The sequence below is a fragment of the Dromaius novaehollandiae genome, chromosome 21, assembly GCF_036370855.1.
Source record: "Dromaius novaehollandiae isolate bDroNov1 chromosome 21, bDroNov1.hap1, whole genome shotgun sequence".
Classification (NCBI taxonomy): Eukaryota; Metazoa; Chordata; class Aves; order Casuariiformes; family Dromaiidae; genus Dromaius; species Dromaius novaehollandiae.
In genome coordinates, this window is record NC_088118.1 from 7,565,100 (window position 1) to 7,584,981 (window position 19,882).

Genomic DNA, 19,882 nt, shown 5'->3' on the forward strand with positions numbered 1-19,882 from the left:
AACCAGTGTCATAAACTTCAATTTTAACAGTGATCATATTTAGTGAGCCTTGTCCATTGAGATCAAACCTCACCTCGGAACCTCACTGTATAGATAAAAGAGGAGGGAAACTGAGGCACAGTGATGTGCAGTGACTCGCCAAGCGAAGCAGCAGTCAGTAGAGATCTGGACATAAATCTCGGGTCTCTCACTCCCAGTTCAGTTCTGACTCACTGGGCCACAGTCTCCCAGTAAGCGTATATGGGTATCTACTGTCCAGCAGAGTTCACATGTTATACAGACATGTCTTCTTTCACGTCTCCTGCTGTTCCATTGGCTCCATTCAACCCTGCCGGCTCCCTCTCCTGTTCCTCTTCCTCCTCTTCTGCTGTCTCTGCTTCTCTGCCTCCGCTCAGGAGGGTGGCACTGGAGAGGTGGCTGAGGAGCCGGCCTTCCCGGCGAGACTCGGCCAACTCTTTGGCACAGCACACAGGAGTGTTGGTCTCATAAGTGCTATGGAAGCTGTTATAGTCGACTTCGTAAAAATCCTTCTCCAGGGTGAGGACAGGAGTGAAGCGATGTCCCCACAGCACCTCGGTATCCATGTAGGAGCTGCGAGCCTGGCAAGTCATCCCTGGGTAGAAACAGAGGGATGTTAAATGCTAAGCTTCATTACACGCTCATCCCACCACTCCTTTCATTTAAAAGCACTTTTGTGTTATCTCCATACCTGATTGCTCTGGGACACAGAAAAGTTCTTCGCTTAATAAGCCTCACAAAAGCCTCTCATGAAAAAGCTGAGCGCTCAAAGGAAAAGGGATGGACTCATCTCCGCCTCTTCAGAGTGTTTCCTGAACCTTGTGCTTACAGGTTTGAGGTCTGGTACCACTAAGCAACTTCTCTCTGTCCTCACATTGCTCTGGTGAGGTGGTGTTTGCATGGCTGTTACTAACAACACTTCCGGTTAATGACATGCTATGACAACATCCAACCCTGCCAACGCACCTCTAATCCTGACCCTAGTGAGACTGAACCCACTGCCCTGCCATTTACCTGGCTTCCTGCCCTCCCACTCTGTCTGACCCCAGATTCCTCTTCAGCTACAGCAGTACCAGCTACTCCCCTCCTGCACTTGTGTTAGGTACAGAGTCATAGCCTGAAAGGTGCAGAAGGCCCCAGCTCCTACTGATTTCTATGGCAAGAAATAATGGCTCATAAATAAATAATGGCTCCTCCCCTTTGGAGGGTTGGATCCAACTATACAGCTTTGGCTGAACCAAAACCCACGACATCACAGAGTCTGGCTCATAAGGTTATTGAATTCCATGTATTAATTGATTTTGGACTGAATAAACAGTGGGAAGTATGAAACTGATTTTTGTGAAGCTTTTTTTCAGCCCCAAGGATGACAGTTTGTTTGTTTACTTAGGGAAAGTTTAAAGAGAATCTTTTCACAGCAGAGCAGGGATAAGTATGCAGCCTTGGCATAGCTGAATACGACTCCCTTTGGAATTACCTGACAACGTCAAGGCTGTCTTCTCTTCTAAATATTTCTCTTCTGTTTGTCCTCAATACATTATGCTTTTGGAATTAATTCTGGTGAGACTTGGAAAGCCTGACCTCACCAAGTCCTCCCACTGTTCTCTCTTGGAGCGTGAGAGATAGGACTGACTGGAACACATTCAAAACATGCACTTGATTCAGTTCCCAGCCAATACTTCCAAATCTAACTCCTGCAGCCCAAAGTACACAAACAGAAGTCTAAAGCAATGCGTAGGGGAAAAATACTAGTGTCAGATGCATTTTTGCTTCAGAGAAGATCATATATTCTCATTAGCTGAGCCCAGCTAAGTGAATGAAGTCCCAGGATAATCAGCAAATCTGCACCTTTTTGTAGAGATGAATATTTTGTTCTCATAATTGCTACAGTCCATTAAAAGACACCCACACTAACAGGATTTCCTGAAGGCTTTACTTCTCTCTCGTTGCTTTCCTTAATATATAGTTGCTTTCAGTTCTTGAAAGAGGGAAAGGGGGACAATGAGACATAGAATACTTCGAGAAATTTCCAGTTCTATTTTGCAGACTGACAAGCCAATTTTTTCCCCCAAGGAGATCTGCAGAAGTATTTGCTTCTGGGCAGGAACAACAAGTACGGAGTTAGTCACAGTGTTCTAGCGTGTCTGCTTCCTGGGCTGGCAGGAACCAGGAAGTGCAGAGGCTGCTACGAAAAATAAAATAATGGAAGAGGAAAATTACCCCAACTGTCCTTGCCTTTAGGAGTTGTTCTGTTGAGGTACAGCAGCTTTTCAGGGAACTGTCAGCTGTGTATGAGTAGAAAACAGCATGGAGATCGCACTGCTAACTCTGCGCTTCAGACAACACCGTGATGTACACCCTCATCCAGAGGGCACCCTGCCGTGGACTCCTCAGTCCTGGGGGGTGAATACTATTTAATCTTCACTCCCTTACACCAGCTGGTGAAGAGCAGCTCAACACACAGGCAGCTCCTGGGGTCCTACTAACTTCTGAGTCCTGCTGTAGTTTTTCTCAGGAGACCTGTGTCACTGACACTTACCATAGCATTGAACTCCATTTGCAGGGGCTTTTGTAACTACCTGTTTTGAGGGTCAGTAACACGGATTTGCAGGGCTAATGCCAACGTGCTTTCTGTTCATCTCACCCCCTGATGCTCCCTCCTGCTGGGAGTTGAGTCCTAGACAACCAGCAACACGGGCGCATACTATGCTAAGGAGAGAGTTAAACAAACCTCCTTCTCTTTGGGCAGAGCTGGTTTTGCATCAGAATTCACAAGGTCTTCATGCCTCCCCCAAGCTCTGAGTGCTTTCAAAGCCCAGCAAAACCAGCAGGAGAGCAGGTCAGTCGGTGCTCACAGGATTAGTCCTGTAAACGAACAGGCTGATCTTACCACGGCCTTCCCAGTGCTGCATAAAGGTATCCTGTAACAGCCCCCAAGACCAAGAGGAGAGTGTCCCTGCCAACATTAGGGTCTGAGACATCCAAAGGGAACCCCTGCCCTGTAATCGGGACCTGAAATAGCTCCTTTACCTGGGGGAGGGTGAACCTGAACTCCACAGACAATCACAGTTATCTCCCGTGATCAGTATTCAATTAAGAGAGGAACAATAGAAAGCTTTCATCAACCAAATACCGCACACTGCCAGCTTCCTGCAGTAGCTGCCGTTTGTAACCCCAGGGGTACGCAGCGCCAGCACAATGAGACAACTTGTAATTGCTCCATAATCCCATTCAAATATTCCTTTTTAGCACATGTGCAGTGGTGTTTTAATTGCGTGGGGACATACTGCTTGGCAACTCCCACACCACCCAGTAAACAGCAGCATTGTTCCTGCTGCAAATTCCATTAAGTGCCTGCTTTGCAGGTTGCCCTGTGCTCTCCAGCCTGGTTAATTAATGCATCTGTAATGACACTGGCTAATTATTGCCTCTGTAACTGGAAAAAGATGACAGAGGAGGTGTGGAAACAATAAACCTTACTTTTATTAAGAGCACATTGATGCAGCTGCTTTCCACTTGAATACAAGGAGCACTCTGCCTTCTGTGCTCTGAACATCTAAGTTTCAACTTGCAGTGGGGCTGAGTAATTCAGGGGAGTAATATCTTTCACATATGTCTGTGAGCTCTCTGCAAAAATCGGCAGCTTCATTTCATAAGCCTTGCTTATACTAGAGATCCAAGCCCATGGGACACCTTGGGTGTAGTGAATCCTTAGGTAGTACGCTTACACCCATCAAGGACCACAGCAACTTTGCCATTGCTGCTCCACTTCAGCACAGTACAACTACCTTGCACAATCCTGCTAGAGCTGCCCGAAGCACTGACATCCAGGGGAGTGCAAGAAATTGAGGGAGATTTCAAACTGCTAGAATTTCTTGGAAAAATTACCATAGTATCGTTAGTCCTGATAGAAGCTGCTCATCTTTTTGTTAAAATGGATATAACTACACGTTCTACATTTAAAAAACGCAGATGTTTGGTACTATTACAGAGATGCCAAGTGGTACAAAGTAAAAGATGCCTTTTGGTGACTTGGGCTGCATTTAAATAAGCCTCATTTAAATAAGGAAAAGAATATCCTGATTTTCCCTTTGTAAGTCAAAGCAGATATGCTTCAAAACTAATTTGTTTCCAAATAAAAGTTATGGAGTTTTTTTATTTTTCAAGGGTATTGATTTTTCCAGATAGTAGGACCACTATAAAATTTTACTTGCTCCTAAATAGTCTGATTTAAAAATGAAAAAGTATGCCTAATGTAAATTTGTACACTCCATCAATTTAAAAAATATGAAATGATATCTGAAGTCTTCAACTTTTAACTTTTAGTTACAGACTTCTCATCTTTTAATTCAGCAGCTTAGCTTTCAGATGCAAACAGAACCAAATTTTAATTGAAACCAGAATAAAGCGCACAATGTTGTAAGCAGATGCACTAGGTTTTCAATAAAGCTGGAACCAGTTCCAGTTTTTTTTTTTTTTTTTTTTTTTTTTTTTTTTTTAAGCAAAGCTAAACCAGGACTGTCTGCTGGTTTCAAGTTCTGCAAGTTCGTAGAGTTTTAATGATAATTTCATTATAGTAGAGTCCTAAGAAGTGGATATTTGGTCTGTTGGCTGGAGTCACTACATCACAGGATCAATAACAGAGTTTGTGTGTGTTCCTATTTAAGGCAGCAATAGATGCCTTTGCAAGCTGCTCAGCTCTGGTTTCCAGTAGATGAAAAGATGCAAAATATATTGCTGTTTGTATAAATCCAGGCATTTCACTACATTCAAGAACAGGCAGAGTCACTAGCGGAAAGACTGATGTGTAAAATAGGTGTCAGGGAACTATACCAATAAGGCACTTTTCTGTCATCAAAATCAGTCGAGATCAAGCAGCTTACATTTTATCAAAGACTAAGGAATGTTAATATGCACCGAAGAAAAGCAGTTATTTCATGGCTCACTCAGTAAGGAGCCTATTTTTTCTCCAATGTACTCAATGGGAGTTGCGGATTTCAGAACCTTTCACTGCTTGCAATGCCACTGATTATACAACTGGAACACACGCTTCTGGCTCTGCAACAGCGCTAAGAAATGGAAAAATTCTGCAGGAGATTGCTCCTGATTTTATACCCTTAGGTTACCAGTCAAAAATCAAACTTCATTTTCACAGGCCAAATCTAATTGCATCTTCCAGCTGTTTGATTACCCAGAGACGACCTGACAGACTCTCTCCAGCTGTTGGAGGACGCATATTTACATCAAATGTGCCATCATAACCAGTATCCTTATTGGCAGTTTTGCAGGAGAGGGCAAGGGAAGAGGGGACCACATCGGATGATCTACCAAGCCAAGAAATTGCCAGAGGGTTTCAGGGTAGTTGAATCTTTCAGTACTGTTACATGGCCTGGACTTTCTCAGCGGGTAGAGATCTCCCAACCCCTGGGCCTGTCAAGACAACATTTTTCATCAGCCTAAAACTAACTCTACTCATTTAAATGCCACAGAGCTCAGCTCTAAGTGATTATCTGCTGGCAGAGTGTCATGTGGATGCTGACTGTATGTTTGCCATATTTGCTAGGCTCTCTCTGCAGTTTAGACACAGATACTGCTGGAAGTGATTTCACTTCTCTGTCCTTGTTTTCATGTGTTATTGTATGCAGGGTGACATTTTCCCTTGTAGTGGAAGCACTAAAGCTGCATAATATATATTCTGCTCCCTGAGCTGAATTCCACCTACACTACAAAAGTACAGAGAAAGAACTGATGGACTGGGAGATATAGCAGCAGACTGATGCAAGTTAGGATGGCAAAGAGTAGTTAAAACAATTTTAAATTCTATCAGTCTAATTAAGCAATACATGTCTTTAGATTAGCATCATCATTTGAATAGTTACAAAATTTATTAGTCCCTTTGCATTAATTACAGCAAGATACACTGTAACCTCCAAAAAGTTAATATTCCTCCGACTTCAAAAGGAATATTAGAAGGTAGGAGCACAGTTCTCCAATTATTTATGCTTGTCTCCTTTAGAGGAGGACACGTCTGGGCTTGATTCAGTTTGATTTTTATGTCAGAGGACAGTAATGGGATTTTAATTTTTCTGAATGCTCTCCATGCATGGGAAAACTCGTAGGCGCTGGAAATGAAAAAAATGCAAGGGCACAGCGGAACAGAACAGACAAAAATGTTTGGCAAGAATCATCGGGATTAGTGAAGCAAGCAGGTTAAAAAGGGTAAGAATGGAAATATATACTCATACTGAATTCTACTTTTGAATCCCTATAGCCCTCATCTCTTATTCCTTATCTTTTTGTGTGTCAGGTGTGCCAATAGTTAGGAAATACCTTATGATTTAAAGATCCTGGATTCGCTTGCCAGGTCCTCTGCCAAGCAGAACCTGAGGCCCAGACTCACGCCACGCAACTTCTGGCAGCTCACAAAAATATTTATGCAACTACAGAGGAACCTGAGACAACTAGCCTGCCTAAGTCCACCTCTGGCAGCAATTCAGATCACCAACAGAATGACTTAGCCTCTAGAAACATCTATCCTTTTCCCTTTAACTTTGGTGAAAAGTTCCTACCTTCAAGGTCTCAGTTAAATGCCTAAACGGGAACCAAGTTAGACTCGCAGTTCATGCCTACCTTAGGAAGCAGCACAGTGCAATGGGAGCAGATCTACAGAGTGAACCAGTTGGTACCGAGGACCCAGCACCCACACTATACACATTACCTCACAATATCTCCATGCTGGTCCCATTGACTGAGCTCCCATTAGTGGCCCTTCAAAGCCAAAGCACGGTAAGGGGAAATGACTGGGGGAATTGCTTCAGAAGTACCCTTGATCCAAACTAAAACACCAACATTAACCAGTATTCCCCTACCCTCTTTGCTTTATGCCAGCAATAACAGTATTGCCATGGGTATTTAAAAATACTGTGTGGCACCTCGCAGTGGTAGCGATGGCCACAAAACCACCTTAAATAGTTCTGCAAGGCCCTTCCTTTCAGATACCCATTTTATTGCTTTATCCCCACACCTTTAATGCAGGATATCAAAGATATTCATAAGCATCACAACACCTATTTGTGGTGTGTAATAAAGCATCAATTTAACTCATGTAATGCTTTAAAAATGAAAGAAAACTTACTTATATGCAGAATACAAACCCAAGCAACTAGACAACCTAAACCAGATGATGAATGCACCAAAATTTCCTTAATTTCACCCTTCCCTTGTTCTCCCATGAAAATCATGATTCATTTCAGTACATCCACGTTGTGACTACTCCTTATTGCCCCATATTTACAGCCAGGAAATTTTACTGTATCCTCTGCGAAGGTGCAAAACGGCTGCTGCTTGCCTGTGGTCTCAGAGGGACAGGATGAGGAACACAGATGCAAAAATCCTGACTCACAGTACATTACTTCTTGTCGTTAAACCACCTTCTATGCCACAGAACCTAAGCCAGAAAGATCTCTCCATCCTTTCCTAAAAGCATATTAAAACTTTATTCAGTCACTGGACTAATCAGATGTCAGAAATCCTCCCTCATGGCTTATTTAATGTCCGTGGGAAAAAAAAGGCAGTGAAAACCAGCGAGGACCAACAGTGAAGTACTAAGCACTGATGCCTCTATGCCCAGAAAATAGCAATGCTGGACACAGAATGAGGTTTGCAGGAGAGCTACCAATAAATCAATTTTTGGTTAATTGTCAGTGAACAGCAGCGGAAGGGTAAAGTTGGAAGGGAAGAGAGCCTCTTCAAATTATCTGCCAGAAAGTCTTCTAGGATATGCAGGCTGCTTCATCACATGGAATGATGGCTTACGGAAAAAAATAAAAAAATTGGACTCTCTAATGTTCTCTAATTGAATCAGCCAAGTTGTTCATCACATAACCCAGCTGACTCTGCATGCACATGGAAGCGGGGGGGGGGGGGGGGGCGTGAATCTCAACTGCTTTTGTAGGTTCTGGCAGCCTTGCTTGATATGCTACGTTCAGTTAAGCAACAAGGGGCTAGGGGAAAGTGTGTTTTGGCTAACAACAGCCTAGTCCTATTCTGTCAACTGGATGGCTCTAATTTTTCTTGCCATTGTGGGAAGCAGAAAGGCACTGAAAGCAAAAACATATTCACTTTGCAAACAGATTTTCCACCTTCGCTTTCTTCCCTTTTACTGAAGGTCAAATTTGGGCCAGCTGATTTTGACAAGTGTTCCTTTAAGATAAATCAAAAGAGAATGAATTCCCTAAAATAATCTGTGACCAATTCATTAAGCTGATACTGTGAGTGATTCTGCTGTTTCAAGATGCCCACAAAGAGCACTGGAAGTCAGAACACTTGTCATCTGTATTGATTTTGCCTTTACAGTGGTCATTTCACTCAGGAATAATCACCGCATATCTACCCAGAAACTTAGTCTCCCTTTGGTGTTTTTAACCTCTTGATGAGTCACAGTGCCGAAACCATACTAAAATATTGATTGTAAAGACCCCTGTCAGTGGGCCTTCTGCCACAGCTGGCTTTGTGGGTGAGAAAGTGTAATAGCTGTGGGCCCCTGGAGAGCTGTTGCTAGACTAATAAAACATTTATTTTCTTTTTTGGCAAAATAAGAACACTGCGTTTCAGGCTCCCTGGTATGCTGCTTTTTTGTGTGCTGTTATTTACCCTTTTAGGAATTCAAGTCAACTTGAAAACAAAAACACTCTTTTAAACAATAGCATGTTTCACTTTGTTTTTCAAAAAACAATGACGAAGTGTTTCAACTTTCCAGAATTTCTTGTACCTTTTTCATTTGAAACTATTTATCATCTTTTCCTTCAACTGGATCAGAATCAAACATAAATGTCAAAGTTCCTTGTCTGAGGGGTGACAATGCATTTCATTTGAAATGTATGCATAATTGATTGAAACAATTAGAAATAGATAAAAATTTGATGTCCCAAATGCTTTGGTGAAAAATGTTCATCCCTTTAATCAGAGACTGGTTATGCTTATTTTTCTTTAGTCATTTATATGTTGACAACCATCATAGTGTAGTCAGGTTTGACCTGCTTTCACAACATCCTATGAAAAATGTAGCTGACTTTCTCACCAGCACAGGATGTATTCGGAGTATGATTTGTTGCTGTCTGTAAAGTGTGGGTAAGTTTTCATTAATTTTTATTCCTGCCAGCAGCTCCAGAGCTGAGCCACCTCTGGGAGAGTGAGCAGGGTTCATTGCCCTCTTGTGCATCATGAACAGAGCTATATAAGCCAGTCAATTAAACCTCTGCACACAGGGATGGTGGTTCCCAGTTTTTCATAGGGGCTTTTAAGGGAACGAATTGCCTGCAGCATTTTGATACTGTCCTCAATCTGACCAGGTTGCAACAGTGTCATGACAAAATAGGAGTCACCCTTCAAATAAATTATGCCATTCCTGAAAGCAGATGGGGCTTGAACAATCCAAGAGGAAGGAAAGAACCTATAGAATTTGCTCGGAGCAAAGGTTGAGATGCAGAGGTGGCAATTCATATATCCAAACTGGTTTATCACTCTTCGGAGGTTTAAGGACAAAGCAGGAAAGCAGAAACACTGTGCTTCTGCAGACTGCTTTTTTTTTTTTTTTTTGGCAAAACATCAGCCTCCCCAACTCCCCCCCCCCCCCACTACACATATATCATTCAGAAAACCAAAGCTTCTGAATCAGTTAATGGCATTATCTGAGGTGCACTCTGCTAAGTTCAATGCAAACTGGCTCTTCCAGCTTCATTTTTGGAATTTCACAGCCTGCCTTCTGACACCAGAATAATTCATTTCCACAGACCCAGTATACTCCTTAATATCATTACACACCGGCCTGCACGATTCCGCCGGGACAGGAGCCCATTTATAAAGCAATATGATTTCTATGCCGTGCTTTTAGTTTTGAGGTTGTTACTGATAATGACTTCCTCTCACACATCTCTAACAGAGGCTGAGCCTTTTTAAGAGGAAAGCAGTGCAATAGCTGTTCAAGCAGAATTTGACATTGTCATCTTGTGATAAGGAAAGAGGCTCTGGACAAACAACAAACTGCACTCCATGCTCAGATTAGGAGGTTCTTGTACCTAGTAATTGTTTAAGCAACAAATTAAGCCTCCATTACAAATCCTCCCCTTGGATATCTTTGCCTCTTCTTCTACAGTTTAAGGCTGCCCAAGCTACCTGCCCACAGAAAGGGGCTGTTAGAGGCAACCTGATTTTCTACCCATTCAGACTGAAGTGACTCTGTGGAGTGAGTTATATTTACATATGAGAGTTATGTGGACAAGAGGGTCTTGTAACTAACAATCTGGGAATGAAACACCACTATCATACCAACAGTATTTTGGCAACCCCCATAATGAGATACCTTCTTTACAAAGCTTTCTGGCCAAATCTTCATGAGATTTAGATGTGCTCAGCTCCACCAGATTTGCATTTCAGCCACATCTCTACAATATTCTGCTGGGAAAGAATATTGCCCTAGTAATTCCCCTAGTAACTCCAAATTAATTTCACTTGTGCAGTACACTACTCCAACCTAGGTATAATTTAATCTACACATAAACACCCATTAGCTCTGGAAAATTCAGCTACTGCTACTCGCCTAACAACAAAAAGGAAATACTAGGAAACTGAATTAGCTCTCTGGAGAGCTGTCTTAAAGAGTGAAGGCCCGGGATGCAAGAATTTGAGAGTCCATTTCCTCTTATGTCTGGCTATTAGGAGACTAACAAGGATAAATCACAAGAAAGCAACAGTATTAATAGTAAGCAAGGGCTAAAATCTGTGAGAGAATGCACTGATACCACTGAGTACTCGCATCAAGCAGAAAGGCCTTGCTGGTGTTTCAGAGAGTACCCGTGCTTCATCAAGATGAAAAAACCCCACTACCACCAAAGTAACCTTATGTTCACAGCCCTGTCTCATAACTAAAATCCTTAAACACCACAGGGCAAAACTACTTACAAAAGCTTTTTTGCATCTATGACTCTAAGTTTCCGCATCTCTAGATAGCAATTTGCTCCTCATTGCTGCCAGCAGCCCCATTCCCCTCAAAGGCCCTGAAGCGACCAAGGCACACTGACAGTGCTCCGGCTCAGAAAGCCTGCCTGAAGAGAGCATCAGCATCTCAGGGTGCTTAAACGTGCTTGCTGTGCTAGAACTGAGCCTGTCAGCTCCCTCATCAATGCCAAGGAAAAAAATGAACTGCAAGCAGTAAAATGACCCCATGGTGCCATGTCTTTTAGGTGAGACACCAGAGGACAAGTGTCTTCCTCTCTAGCCAGACCCAGAGTCTACCTGCAGAAATGAGCCTGGAGGCCCCTGTAACCACTCGTTCAGTCATCCCAAGAGGCACACTGCCACCTCCCTCTCCTACACTTTGGGAAGCCGAAACACAGGACCTTTCCAGACTTACCATATACAAATGCAGGCTTCTTTCACCTCTTGCTACAAATATACCCATGGCAGGACACCGGCAATCAGCTGAGTCTATCTCCTAATCTACCCATGACACAGCATTGTTTTATGCCATTAAACAGCTACTGCATTCCACCAGAGACACAAAAGCGGTTTCTGTATTTTTCCTCTCTGAGCTTCTTTTGAAAATGTATGTCTTGAGTGCAAGTCATTCAGTTTTAGCACACATTGTTTTATGTGATACAGGAATACTTGGGCACATTCTTCACAGTCTCTATTAAAGAGCAACACCACAGCAATATCTAAAATAGCACAGTTACAGCCAATTTTAAATACAGAGGAGAAATGGAAAAAGTTGGGCCGTGAATTCTGATCACAGAACACAGGCTGGCAAGAGACCTCATTAATTCCTTTAGCCCATTCCTTTTTTCCCATGGATCAATTCTAACTGATTATGGACAGATCCTTGTCTAACTCGTCTGTCTGAATCCAGGTCACAAAAAAGTGTGAAACGTTACATCATGAGCTAAAGCACCCACCTTATAATTGCTAGCTGTATCATACCATAATATCCCATGTGAATTGGTCACTAGAAAAGGACAAACCCCAACATGATCTCAGTTCAGGTGACATTAACACTGACATCCTAATGCCAAACTGCACTCCATTTTTTCCCTTCCCCTTTCAAAGTTGTGGGTAATTCTGACAAGTCCTTACCTGTTGCTTCCACCATTCCTTCCAGGATGACCACGATTTCAAACTCCTCTTTCTCCAGTTGGGTGCGGGACATCTCCCAGAAGGGGCTTTTCTCATTGATTTCATGCGAGATGATGAGAGGCGAGACCAGGAACAGCCTGTCATCTCCGGTGTCAAATCCCACGTTGATGTCCGTTTGGTTCAAGGGGATGAACTCTCCCTCTTTGGTCTGTTTGGACTTGATCAGTTTGGCTCTAATGGAAGCCTCGACAATGTGGGAATTGCGGAGGTCCCCGACCCGAAACATTAGACAGAGCTTCTCATCCCTCATCGAAATCACTGCGTTGTTAGAAAACATGAGGGTTTCAGCCCTCTTCTTTGGTTGGCTGATCTTGACAAACATGCATCCCACCATGAACGCATTGACAATGGAGCCCAGAATAGCCTGAATCAGGAGCAATACAATGCCCTCTGGGCACTTCTCTGTTATGACCCTATAGCCATACCCAATTGTTGTCTCAGTCTCAATAGAAAACAGAAACGCAGAAACAAATCCGCTGAGATTTTCAACACAGGGGATCCAGTTCTCATCTTCAAGATGGTCCAGATCTCCCCGGATATAGGCAATGAGCCACCATATGAACCCAAAAAACAGCCAAGTGATGGTATAGACCATAGTGAAGACCAGAAGATTAAAACGCCACTTGAGGTCCACCAGTGTAGTGAAGAGGTCACTAAGGTATCGGTAGGTTTCTTGAACATTTCCGTGGTGAACATTGCACTTGCCACTTTTCTCCATGTAACGCTGGCGTGGCTTCTTACCTTCTGCTGATATGAGGCGGGTTCGGTCAGTGGCAATGGGAACATCATCCCGAGCCTGTTTGGGAATCTTCTTAGGCTCTCTGGATGAAACTCCAATGTCCATGTCCTGGTTCATGAAGATCCTAGAATCTCCGGCCATGGCTGGGCTGGGAAAGAACAGAGAAATAAAGTCTAAGGCATCAGGAAATGAGCTGAGGCAAAAGCCATTTCATGTTACCTCGTGAACCATTACAACAGAGCAGGACTGCAGATATTAATGCTACACCAAAAGATTTTGCCCCATGCTGGTACAGTGCTGTATATAGGCTACTTCTACATTTGGAAAGCTTTTCACTAGGACCATTTCTTTCCTCCTAGCATTGTTCTGGGAAACACTGAAAGACTTCAGTACTTCCCTCAAAACATCCACTTGCTAAATAAACTGCTGCTTTGAGCTGCATGTTAAATACTGATTCCTAATACACAGTCTCTTCATACATGAACCAGCTGCTAGTCACTTCGCTTAATGCATTACTGGAACCTCAGATAATATGGCGATGAGCATGGTCTGAGAGTCATGAAATAGGTAGAGCTCATTATGTGTGTGGTGTGGTTTTCTTTTTTTTCCTCTCTCTTCAATGGTCCTCAGATTTTTTTTACATCAGAAATTTGCCTGAGATCACAAATGGGAGTGAAGTAAAGATACATGAACATATATTTTCAAATGGGACTGGGGCTTTTTGGTGCCTCAGTTCTTGGGTGCATACCAAGAGAAACCTTAAAAATGAACAGAAAACGCTGAGTGCCAACCACTGCCTATGTAAAACCAAAAGAAATCTAAATTATGCACAAATGTTTCCCTTACAGTCAAGCAGACAGGGAAAGGCACCTCCAGGGATAATTCAGATTTCAGGTGTGCTGAATCATCTTCTGGAAGTGCCCACTCCTCTCCACTAATTATTCAGGGAGCCTGGACTCCAAATCTGAAATAGGCTTTTCACTTAGCATCTTCAATTATATGCCTGAAGGTCTGATGAATCCAGATCTACTGTTGAGCAGATATATCAGAAACACTTTACTGTGTAAGTCACTAGACACTCAAAAACAGAAACATAACAGGCAGCTATTAAAAAGTCCACTATGCCCAAAACTATGCTTAACAAGTCAAAAACAATGCAAGATGATGGCTGCAATGATTTTTGCAGATTGTAATTTAACATTCAGTTAACCGAGATGATTAGGTGCTCCTTAAAAAAAATCCATGCATTCTCTATTGAAAAATGACAGTCTTGACTGAATGCAGGGGCACAGACAACGTGTGTGAAAGACTACCTAAGAAGCCTTAGGGATATCAAAGATAGAGTAGCAGTATTCTCTACGGCATTCGAACTCTGCATTGTCCTCTGCAAATACTATTAAAACCTAACCAAATCTATTACTGCTCCCTCTATCTTTAATCTTCTTATGCATCTGTGAATCAGAAAAGGTACAGAGATACAATTAAGAGTATCTTGGGAAAGACAATTTCAAGACTGAGCAAAGTAGTTTCATCTTTTCAATACTAAAAAGCACAAAGGATGGGTGGAAAGGAAGTAGAGGCAGATGAATAAATGAAGCAAGAAATTTCCACTTCCATTCTACTGTAGCCAAGCCTGGTTAACAGCAAAGAATTACTCTTAGCCCTTGTGTAAATCACCATCAATCATTACTCCAATGAAGCAGCCAGAGCCTGTTGCTGGAACTGTACCCATTGGCTTGGTGCACTAGGGAGCCCAGCCATCTGTCCACAGCACAGTCCTGAAGCTTCTTAGTGCCAGCAAATTTCTGTCTGGCCTGAGGAAGGGTTTGGGCCGGGGCTGAGCTGGTCCAGCCACAAGAAGGAGCAAGGAGTAGGGATTAATGACTCCGGGATGGAAAGAATCAAGTTTGCCACTCCTACTGCCTATGATACTGGACATGGAGTAGATAACCCCACCACTGTGCTGTTCCCTTCCTCAAACAGCATCAAAGGTTTTGGCAGCAAATACGAATATTTATCCTTACCTCTACTTCCTTCTCTTCTGAAGGCAGAAGGGCTCCTGAGAGCAAGCTGATGGTATATTTAGATAGAATCTTTAACTCTTTTCTACTACTTACTGCAACTTTGACTACCCTGGACCACTGGTCTGGTTCTCTGCTGCCTTATGGTGTGCATCTATTTACATCCATGCAGAGCGTCTGCTAAATGTTGTCAAATTATAATGGTACAGATTGACTCTAACTTCATGAAATGTGAAAGCGTATGTCAAGTGCAAGTCAGAACAATCACACACTAAGGAAAGAAGCATCCCATCTATTGAGTACAACAGGTTCAGAGGAAACCCTCTTTGCTTCCTTCTAATGAATATTACTTTTGATCTTGTTTGCCTTTTTTGATTAACCTAAAATTAATCAATTTGGGACCAAAAGCTTCTGATCAATCTCTATATGTTTAAAGATGTACAAATAATAAATAGGCAAGTGTATGTTTTCAATTTAAAAAAGAGTTGTGTTAAAGACAGAATAGTGTTATTGAAGTTACATTTGAAGCTGAATTTCACTTACACTGACACTACATATGACAGAACAGTTCATTATAGGACATTCACGTACAGGTGCAAGGTTCCACGCTTTAAATCCACACCAAAGAGACCACAAGGATCTTGAAACATATTAAAAAGATCAGAATAGAATACAGATAATCAAAAAGCCTAAATCCCTAGAAATATCACTCTGGTGAAGCAGGCTAGAGGGACCGTCCATTAATGAAAGTACAGGGAAACCTGCCTTAACTAAAACACTCAGGGGACTGGCAACATCACTTTCCTAATGCTACTGATCTTTAGCAATAGGTCAAGTGAAATCTTTCTGGAAACCTTCAGGAACACTTTACAAGTGGTCCATTAAAGCAGAAAAATTCCTACTGCCAATGAACTTTACTGACAGCTTCACTGGCATTACAACTTCTCCTAATATTTAATCTTAAAATACTCCCATCACTGTGGGAACACAGCCTTAGTATGTGGTTATTGAAAATAATTAAGCATATGAATTTTTGTATTAGATTCTTTAAAAAGGAGTAAAATCGTCTAGTGGTTTGAGCATAGGTTTGGATGTCCAAAGACTAGCCAGTTTCTGTTCCAAATGCTTTCAGTAATTTTTCTCTAGTTCTGAGCAAATCACTACTTTTCCCTCTGCCAAGGGAAAAAGTGTTTCCCAAACTGTAAAATTTGTGATGCTGATATTAACAATCTGTTAGATCCTAAGCACAAGAATCTTCTAAGAAATTTGCTATTACTCCTTCAGCTATTTAACTGCTCTGGGACACTTTATCACAGATGACAAGATACCAAAAGGGGAGCACTGTACTGATGTAAGGATTTAGTTTACTCCTTTATTGTACAATATACTGCCACCCTTACTAAGCATGCACATCTTTCCCAGATAATGGTAATCATGTGCAAGCATCTCACAGAGATTTAGATTTCAGTTTGTAAATCACTGCTCTCCCCCGAAAAGAGATCTGCAAAATGAAATTGCCTCATATAGTCACACACACCCATACTGTTTCATTGGCATTTACCACCTTTGCTTAAACAAGGCCAGGATAATAAAAATGTCACTTTTGTACAAAGCTGCTTTCCTTTTGGACAGGCTACTGCAAAAAGAGACGTAAGTCAGTACATTATCAGCCTTGCAAAGAGGCTTTTTATCAGACTTGCTGTTGCTTAGCTTTTGCCCACATGACAGACTTGGGGGCAGGCTGTGACATTTTGGCTTTTACAATTGCTGAAGCAGAGTCAAGCTGGGGTTAGTTAAATATCTTCAGAAGACATTGTTTTGCAGAGCTGTCTACAAGCCCTGCCTGACAGGGCTGATATATCCCCTCATAGCTCCAAGATAGAAATTTGTTGAAAACATTGCAAAAGGTGAAACAAGAAAAGTCTGCCAGAGACTTTTCCTCCCCCTTAGCATGTTGGGGTTTTTTTCCAATTTAGATAACTGCTAACTCGATTAAGTAAATGCAAGCTTCAATGGGAATAGGATTTGCTTCTTGATAAGTTTAAACTGGCAGGCAACAGGAGTGTAGAGAGACAAATTTGACATCAAGTTTGTTCATGTAAAAAAATAGTTCCTTCTGTTCACTTTAAACCTGATGTCCGTGTATTCTTACATTATGAGAATAAACTAGCAACTGTCCCCAAATTAACCCCCGCAAGTCAGGATTTTATATAACTGTCATCTCCTTTCCAAGATTAAGGGCTTTATACTACTAAACAAGCAATCAGTACAGCAATAAATACGAAACAGTCTGTTAATGAAAAACTAGACATGTATTTTGCAGCCTGTTTGTCCACACCACATGAAATGTAGCCTAGCTCTCTGTCCCCAGATTCCTCTGGGTGCATATTCTCTTTTGGATTACACTGCAACAAGGGAATGAAATTTTTGATTGACAGACACTAGCAGTAGGGGAAAGTCTGTAGAGTCATGCGGCTAACTAAAGCAGTGCCACCCAAAGAGAATAAAAGCACTGATCATTGAACAGTGAGTGCCAATGGAGAGATGGAGGAAGAGAAAATATTAGAAGATGTCCTTTGACAATCTGAAGGGAAATAGCTATTAGATAGATGCTGATTGACAGGTGGGGCTTTGATTTCCCTCAAACGTCGCTTTCCCATTATCCTTTTATTTACTGCCTGTATGTAACTAGGACTAAACAGTCAACAGTGCCAATGCAAGATTACCTTTCAAGGAGCAAGTATGTACGTGAGAAAGACAGACAAAGAGACACTGAGGACATCCTGTCACCTTTCAGTTTTCTGCCCTAAAAATAGAGATAATGATGGCTGCCTCTTTGGAAAGTGCTTGGAAAGCCACAGGCGAAGGGAATGAGGCAAGAGAGTTAGTTACAAGCAAGGCAAACTATTCAAGCAAACTGCACAAGAAGGGAGACCCATGGCACCTCACTAATAAACATGTGGTTTGAAAGCTCCCCCATCCAAATAACTGCTTTTCAAAGTGCAGTCTCAGTACCAAAGTAGGAAGATTCCTTTCATTTCCTCTCCAAGTTTTCATTAATTCACAGCACCGCTTTTCTAACACACTGACAGGCACGATTTTACAATGGAATTCCTCTGGAGTTGAAGGAGACACCCACCAGCGAGTACACAAAAATGGGTGATTGATGGCAGCTACCAAAGGAAGCAAGATGACTTTGTTGCTTGTTATAGAGCTGGGCTGATGACAGCCTGTCTGCCTGGAGTTCATTATGCTCAGAAATATTGTATCAGAAGGTGTTCAGTCTTTCGAAAAAAAAATTCCTTGTAAAAAAAGTCTCTCTGGGTGGAAAGTCAGTATGACATGGGGAAAGACAGAGCTTATGGACGGTTGCACTTAACTTTTATCTGCTAATTACCTCCCAACCTATCCTTCCCCTAGCAGTGCTGAATAATCACAGTTCTAATACCTGAGAGCCCTTTTGTTCTCAGTTTTGAGGAAGCTGTGTGGTACCCACTCACAGAGTATACGAATGTTTCACAGTGCTGAACATAGATATCATGCACTTTAAAAAGAAAATAAGAAAATAAAAGATTTGTGGAATAAGGAAGTGTTCTTTTTCTGATTTTTTAGCTGGGGCTGTGAGTCACAAGGACACCACTTGCTTCTTCCATGCTCACACTGGAAGTCTGTGGCAGGGAACTGAACTTGGTGTTTCCAAAATCCTAAATAAGTGCCTGTAATCACCACATCGCTCTCCTTCCCTTTCACCAATCCAACAGCAGGGAGTACCGTCCCTATACGTTTCAGGTGCGTCTAAAGAGTACTCTGAAAAACTTGCATACTATCAACTATCAGCAGGAATGATTATAACTCCTAGGGAATTTCAGAGCGTTTTACAAACACTGCTGCAGCCCATGACTGCCAAGACAGCAGGCTGTGCCGAGAGCCCCTTCGCTGCCCTCCCAGGCCGGACTTGATGGTACCTGTGTGGGAGTGAGGAAATTCCAATACAAACGGTGCCAAGTACCGTGGTAAGAAACAATGTTAACTATTCTGTGTATGCCCACCGAAAGGCATCTTTCAGAGCCACAGAATGGCTGGCCTAGGAATAAAGAGTAATTCAGTAGGTTCTCTGAATTACTCTGTACAGGACAACTGCAAGTACTGCACAAAGTCTATAAATAAGAGCCCATTTCCTAGTAAATCCTAGCAATTTTCAGATTAAAATCCATAGAATGCTACTAGGTTAGAAGGCTTTTTCAAGGTAACTTTCCTAAGTATTTGACATTCGCAATGGTCTCTGCCTAGCTGAACTGCCAAATCTGTAACTAGTGAAAATAGCTCTTTTACCCTCAACTTCAAGGGAGCTGCAGCCATACACTTAAACAAAGAAATAATTTGGCCCTTTTATTTTCCCATTAGAAAGAAAAAAAGCCAAACCAAGCTAGATTATCTCTAATGCCGCAAAATAATATTTCTGTCTTCACTGAAGTTTTTTTCAAAACCATAATGAGTTGCAAAAAAGGGGGGGAGGGGGCTTTCTACTTACCATTTGCTCTTTAGCAGCTGTAGGTTTCAAATAGATTTTTTTTCCAGTAGGAATTAAACTATAAGAAACCCCATACATAACACAAGTTTGTGGATGCATTAAATGTATTGACTTCAAACTAATGCAGAGAAGAGTGAGGGGACTAAAACTTTAATGAGAATTTTTTTTTTTTTAAACAAAAGATAAAGAGTAGGAAATGCCTTATGAGATGTTGTAATGACCCCAATATGTAGGCTGCAACAATTTGCTGTAGAACAATGACTAGAGAAGAGGCAGTTTCCACAACAGGAGGGGTATCTGCTACTTGATACAATGCAGTTCAAATGCATGGGGTGCACAGGAGAATATAATCAATGCAGCTCTTCAGTTAAATACTTTATACTT

The 19,882-nt window shown here is 42.0% G+C and overlaps 1 protein-coding gene across 2 annotated transcripts in view; it reads right to left on the reverse strand.

Moving 5' to 3' along the window:
• Positions 1 to 229: 229 nt before the first annotated feature.
• KCNJ5 (potassium inwardly rectifying channel subfamily J member 5) overlaps positions 230 to 19,882 on the reverse strand; it is a 50,608-nt gene continuing 30,955 nt past the window's right edge. For both annotated transcript variants that reach the window (XM_026097263.2, XM_026097265.2), the window contains 2 exons: positions 12,148 to 13,094; positions 230 to 613 (listed from right to left, as the gene is read on the reverse strand). In XM_026097263.2, the coding sequence (XP_025953048.1) occupies positions 273 to 613; positions 12,148 to 13,094 (1,288 nt within the window). In that variant the 3' untranslated portion in view covers positions 230 to 272. The remainder of the gene's footprint in view (positions 614 to 12,147; positions 13,095 to 19,882) is intronic.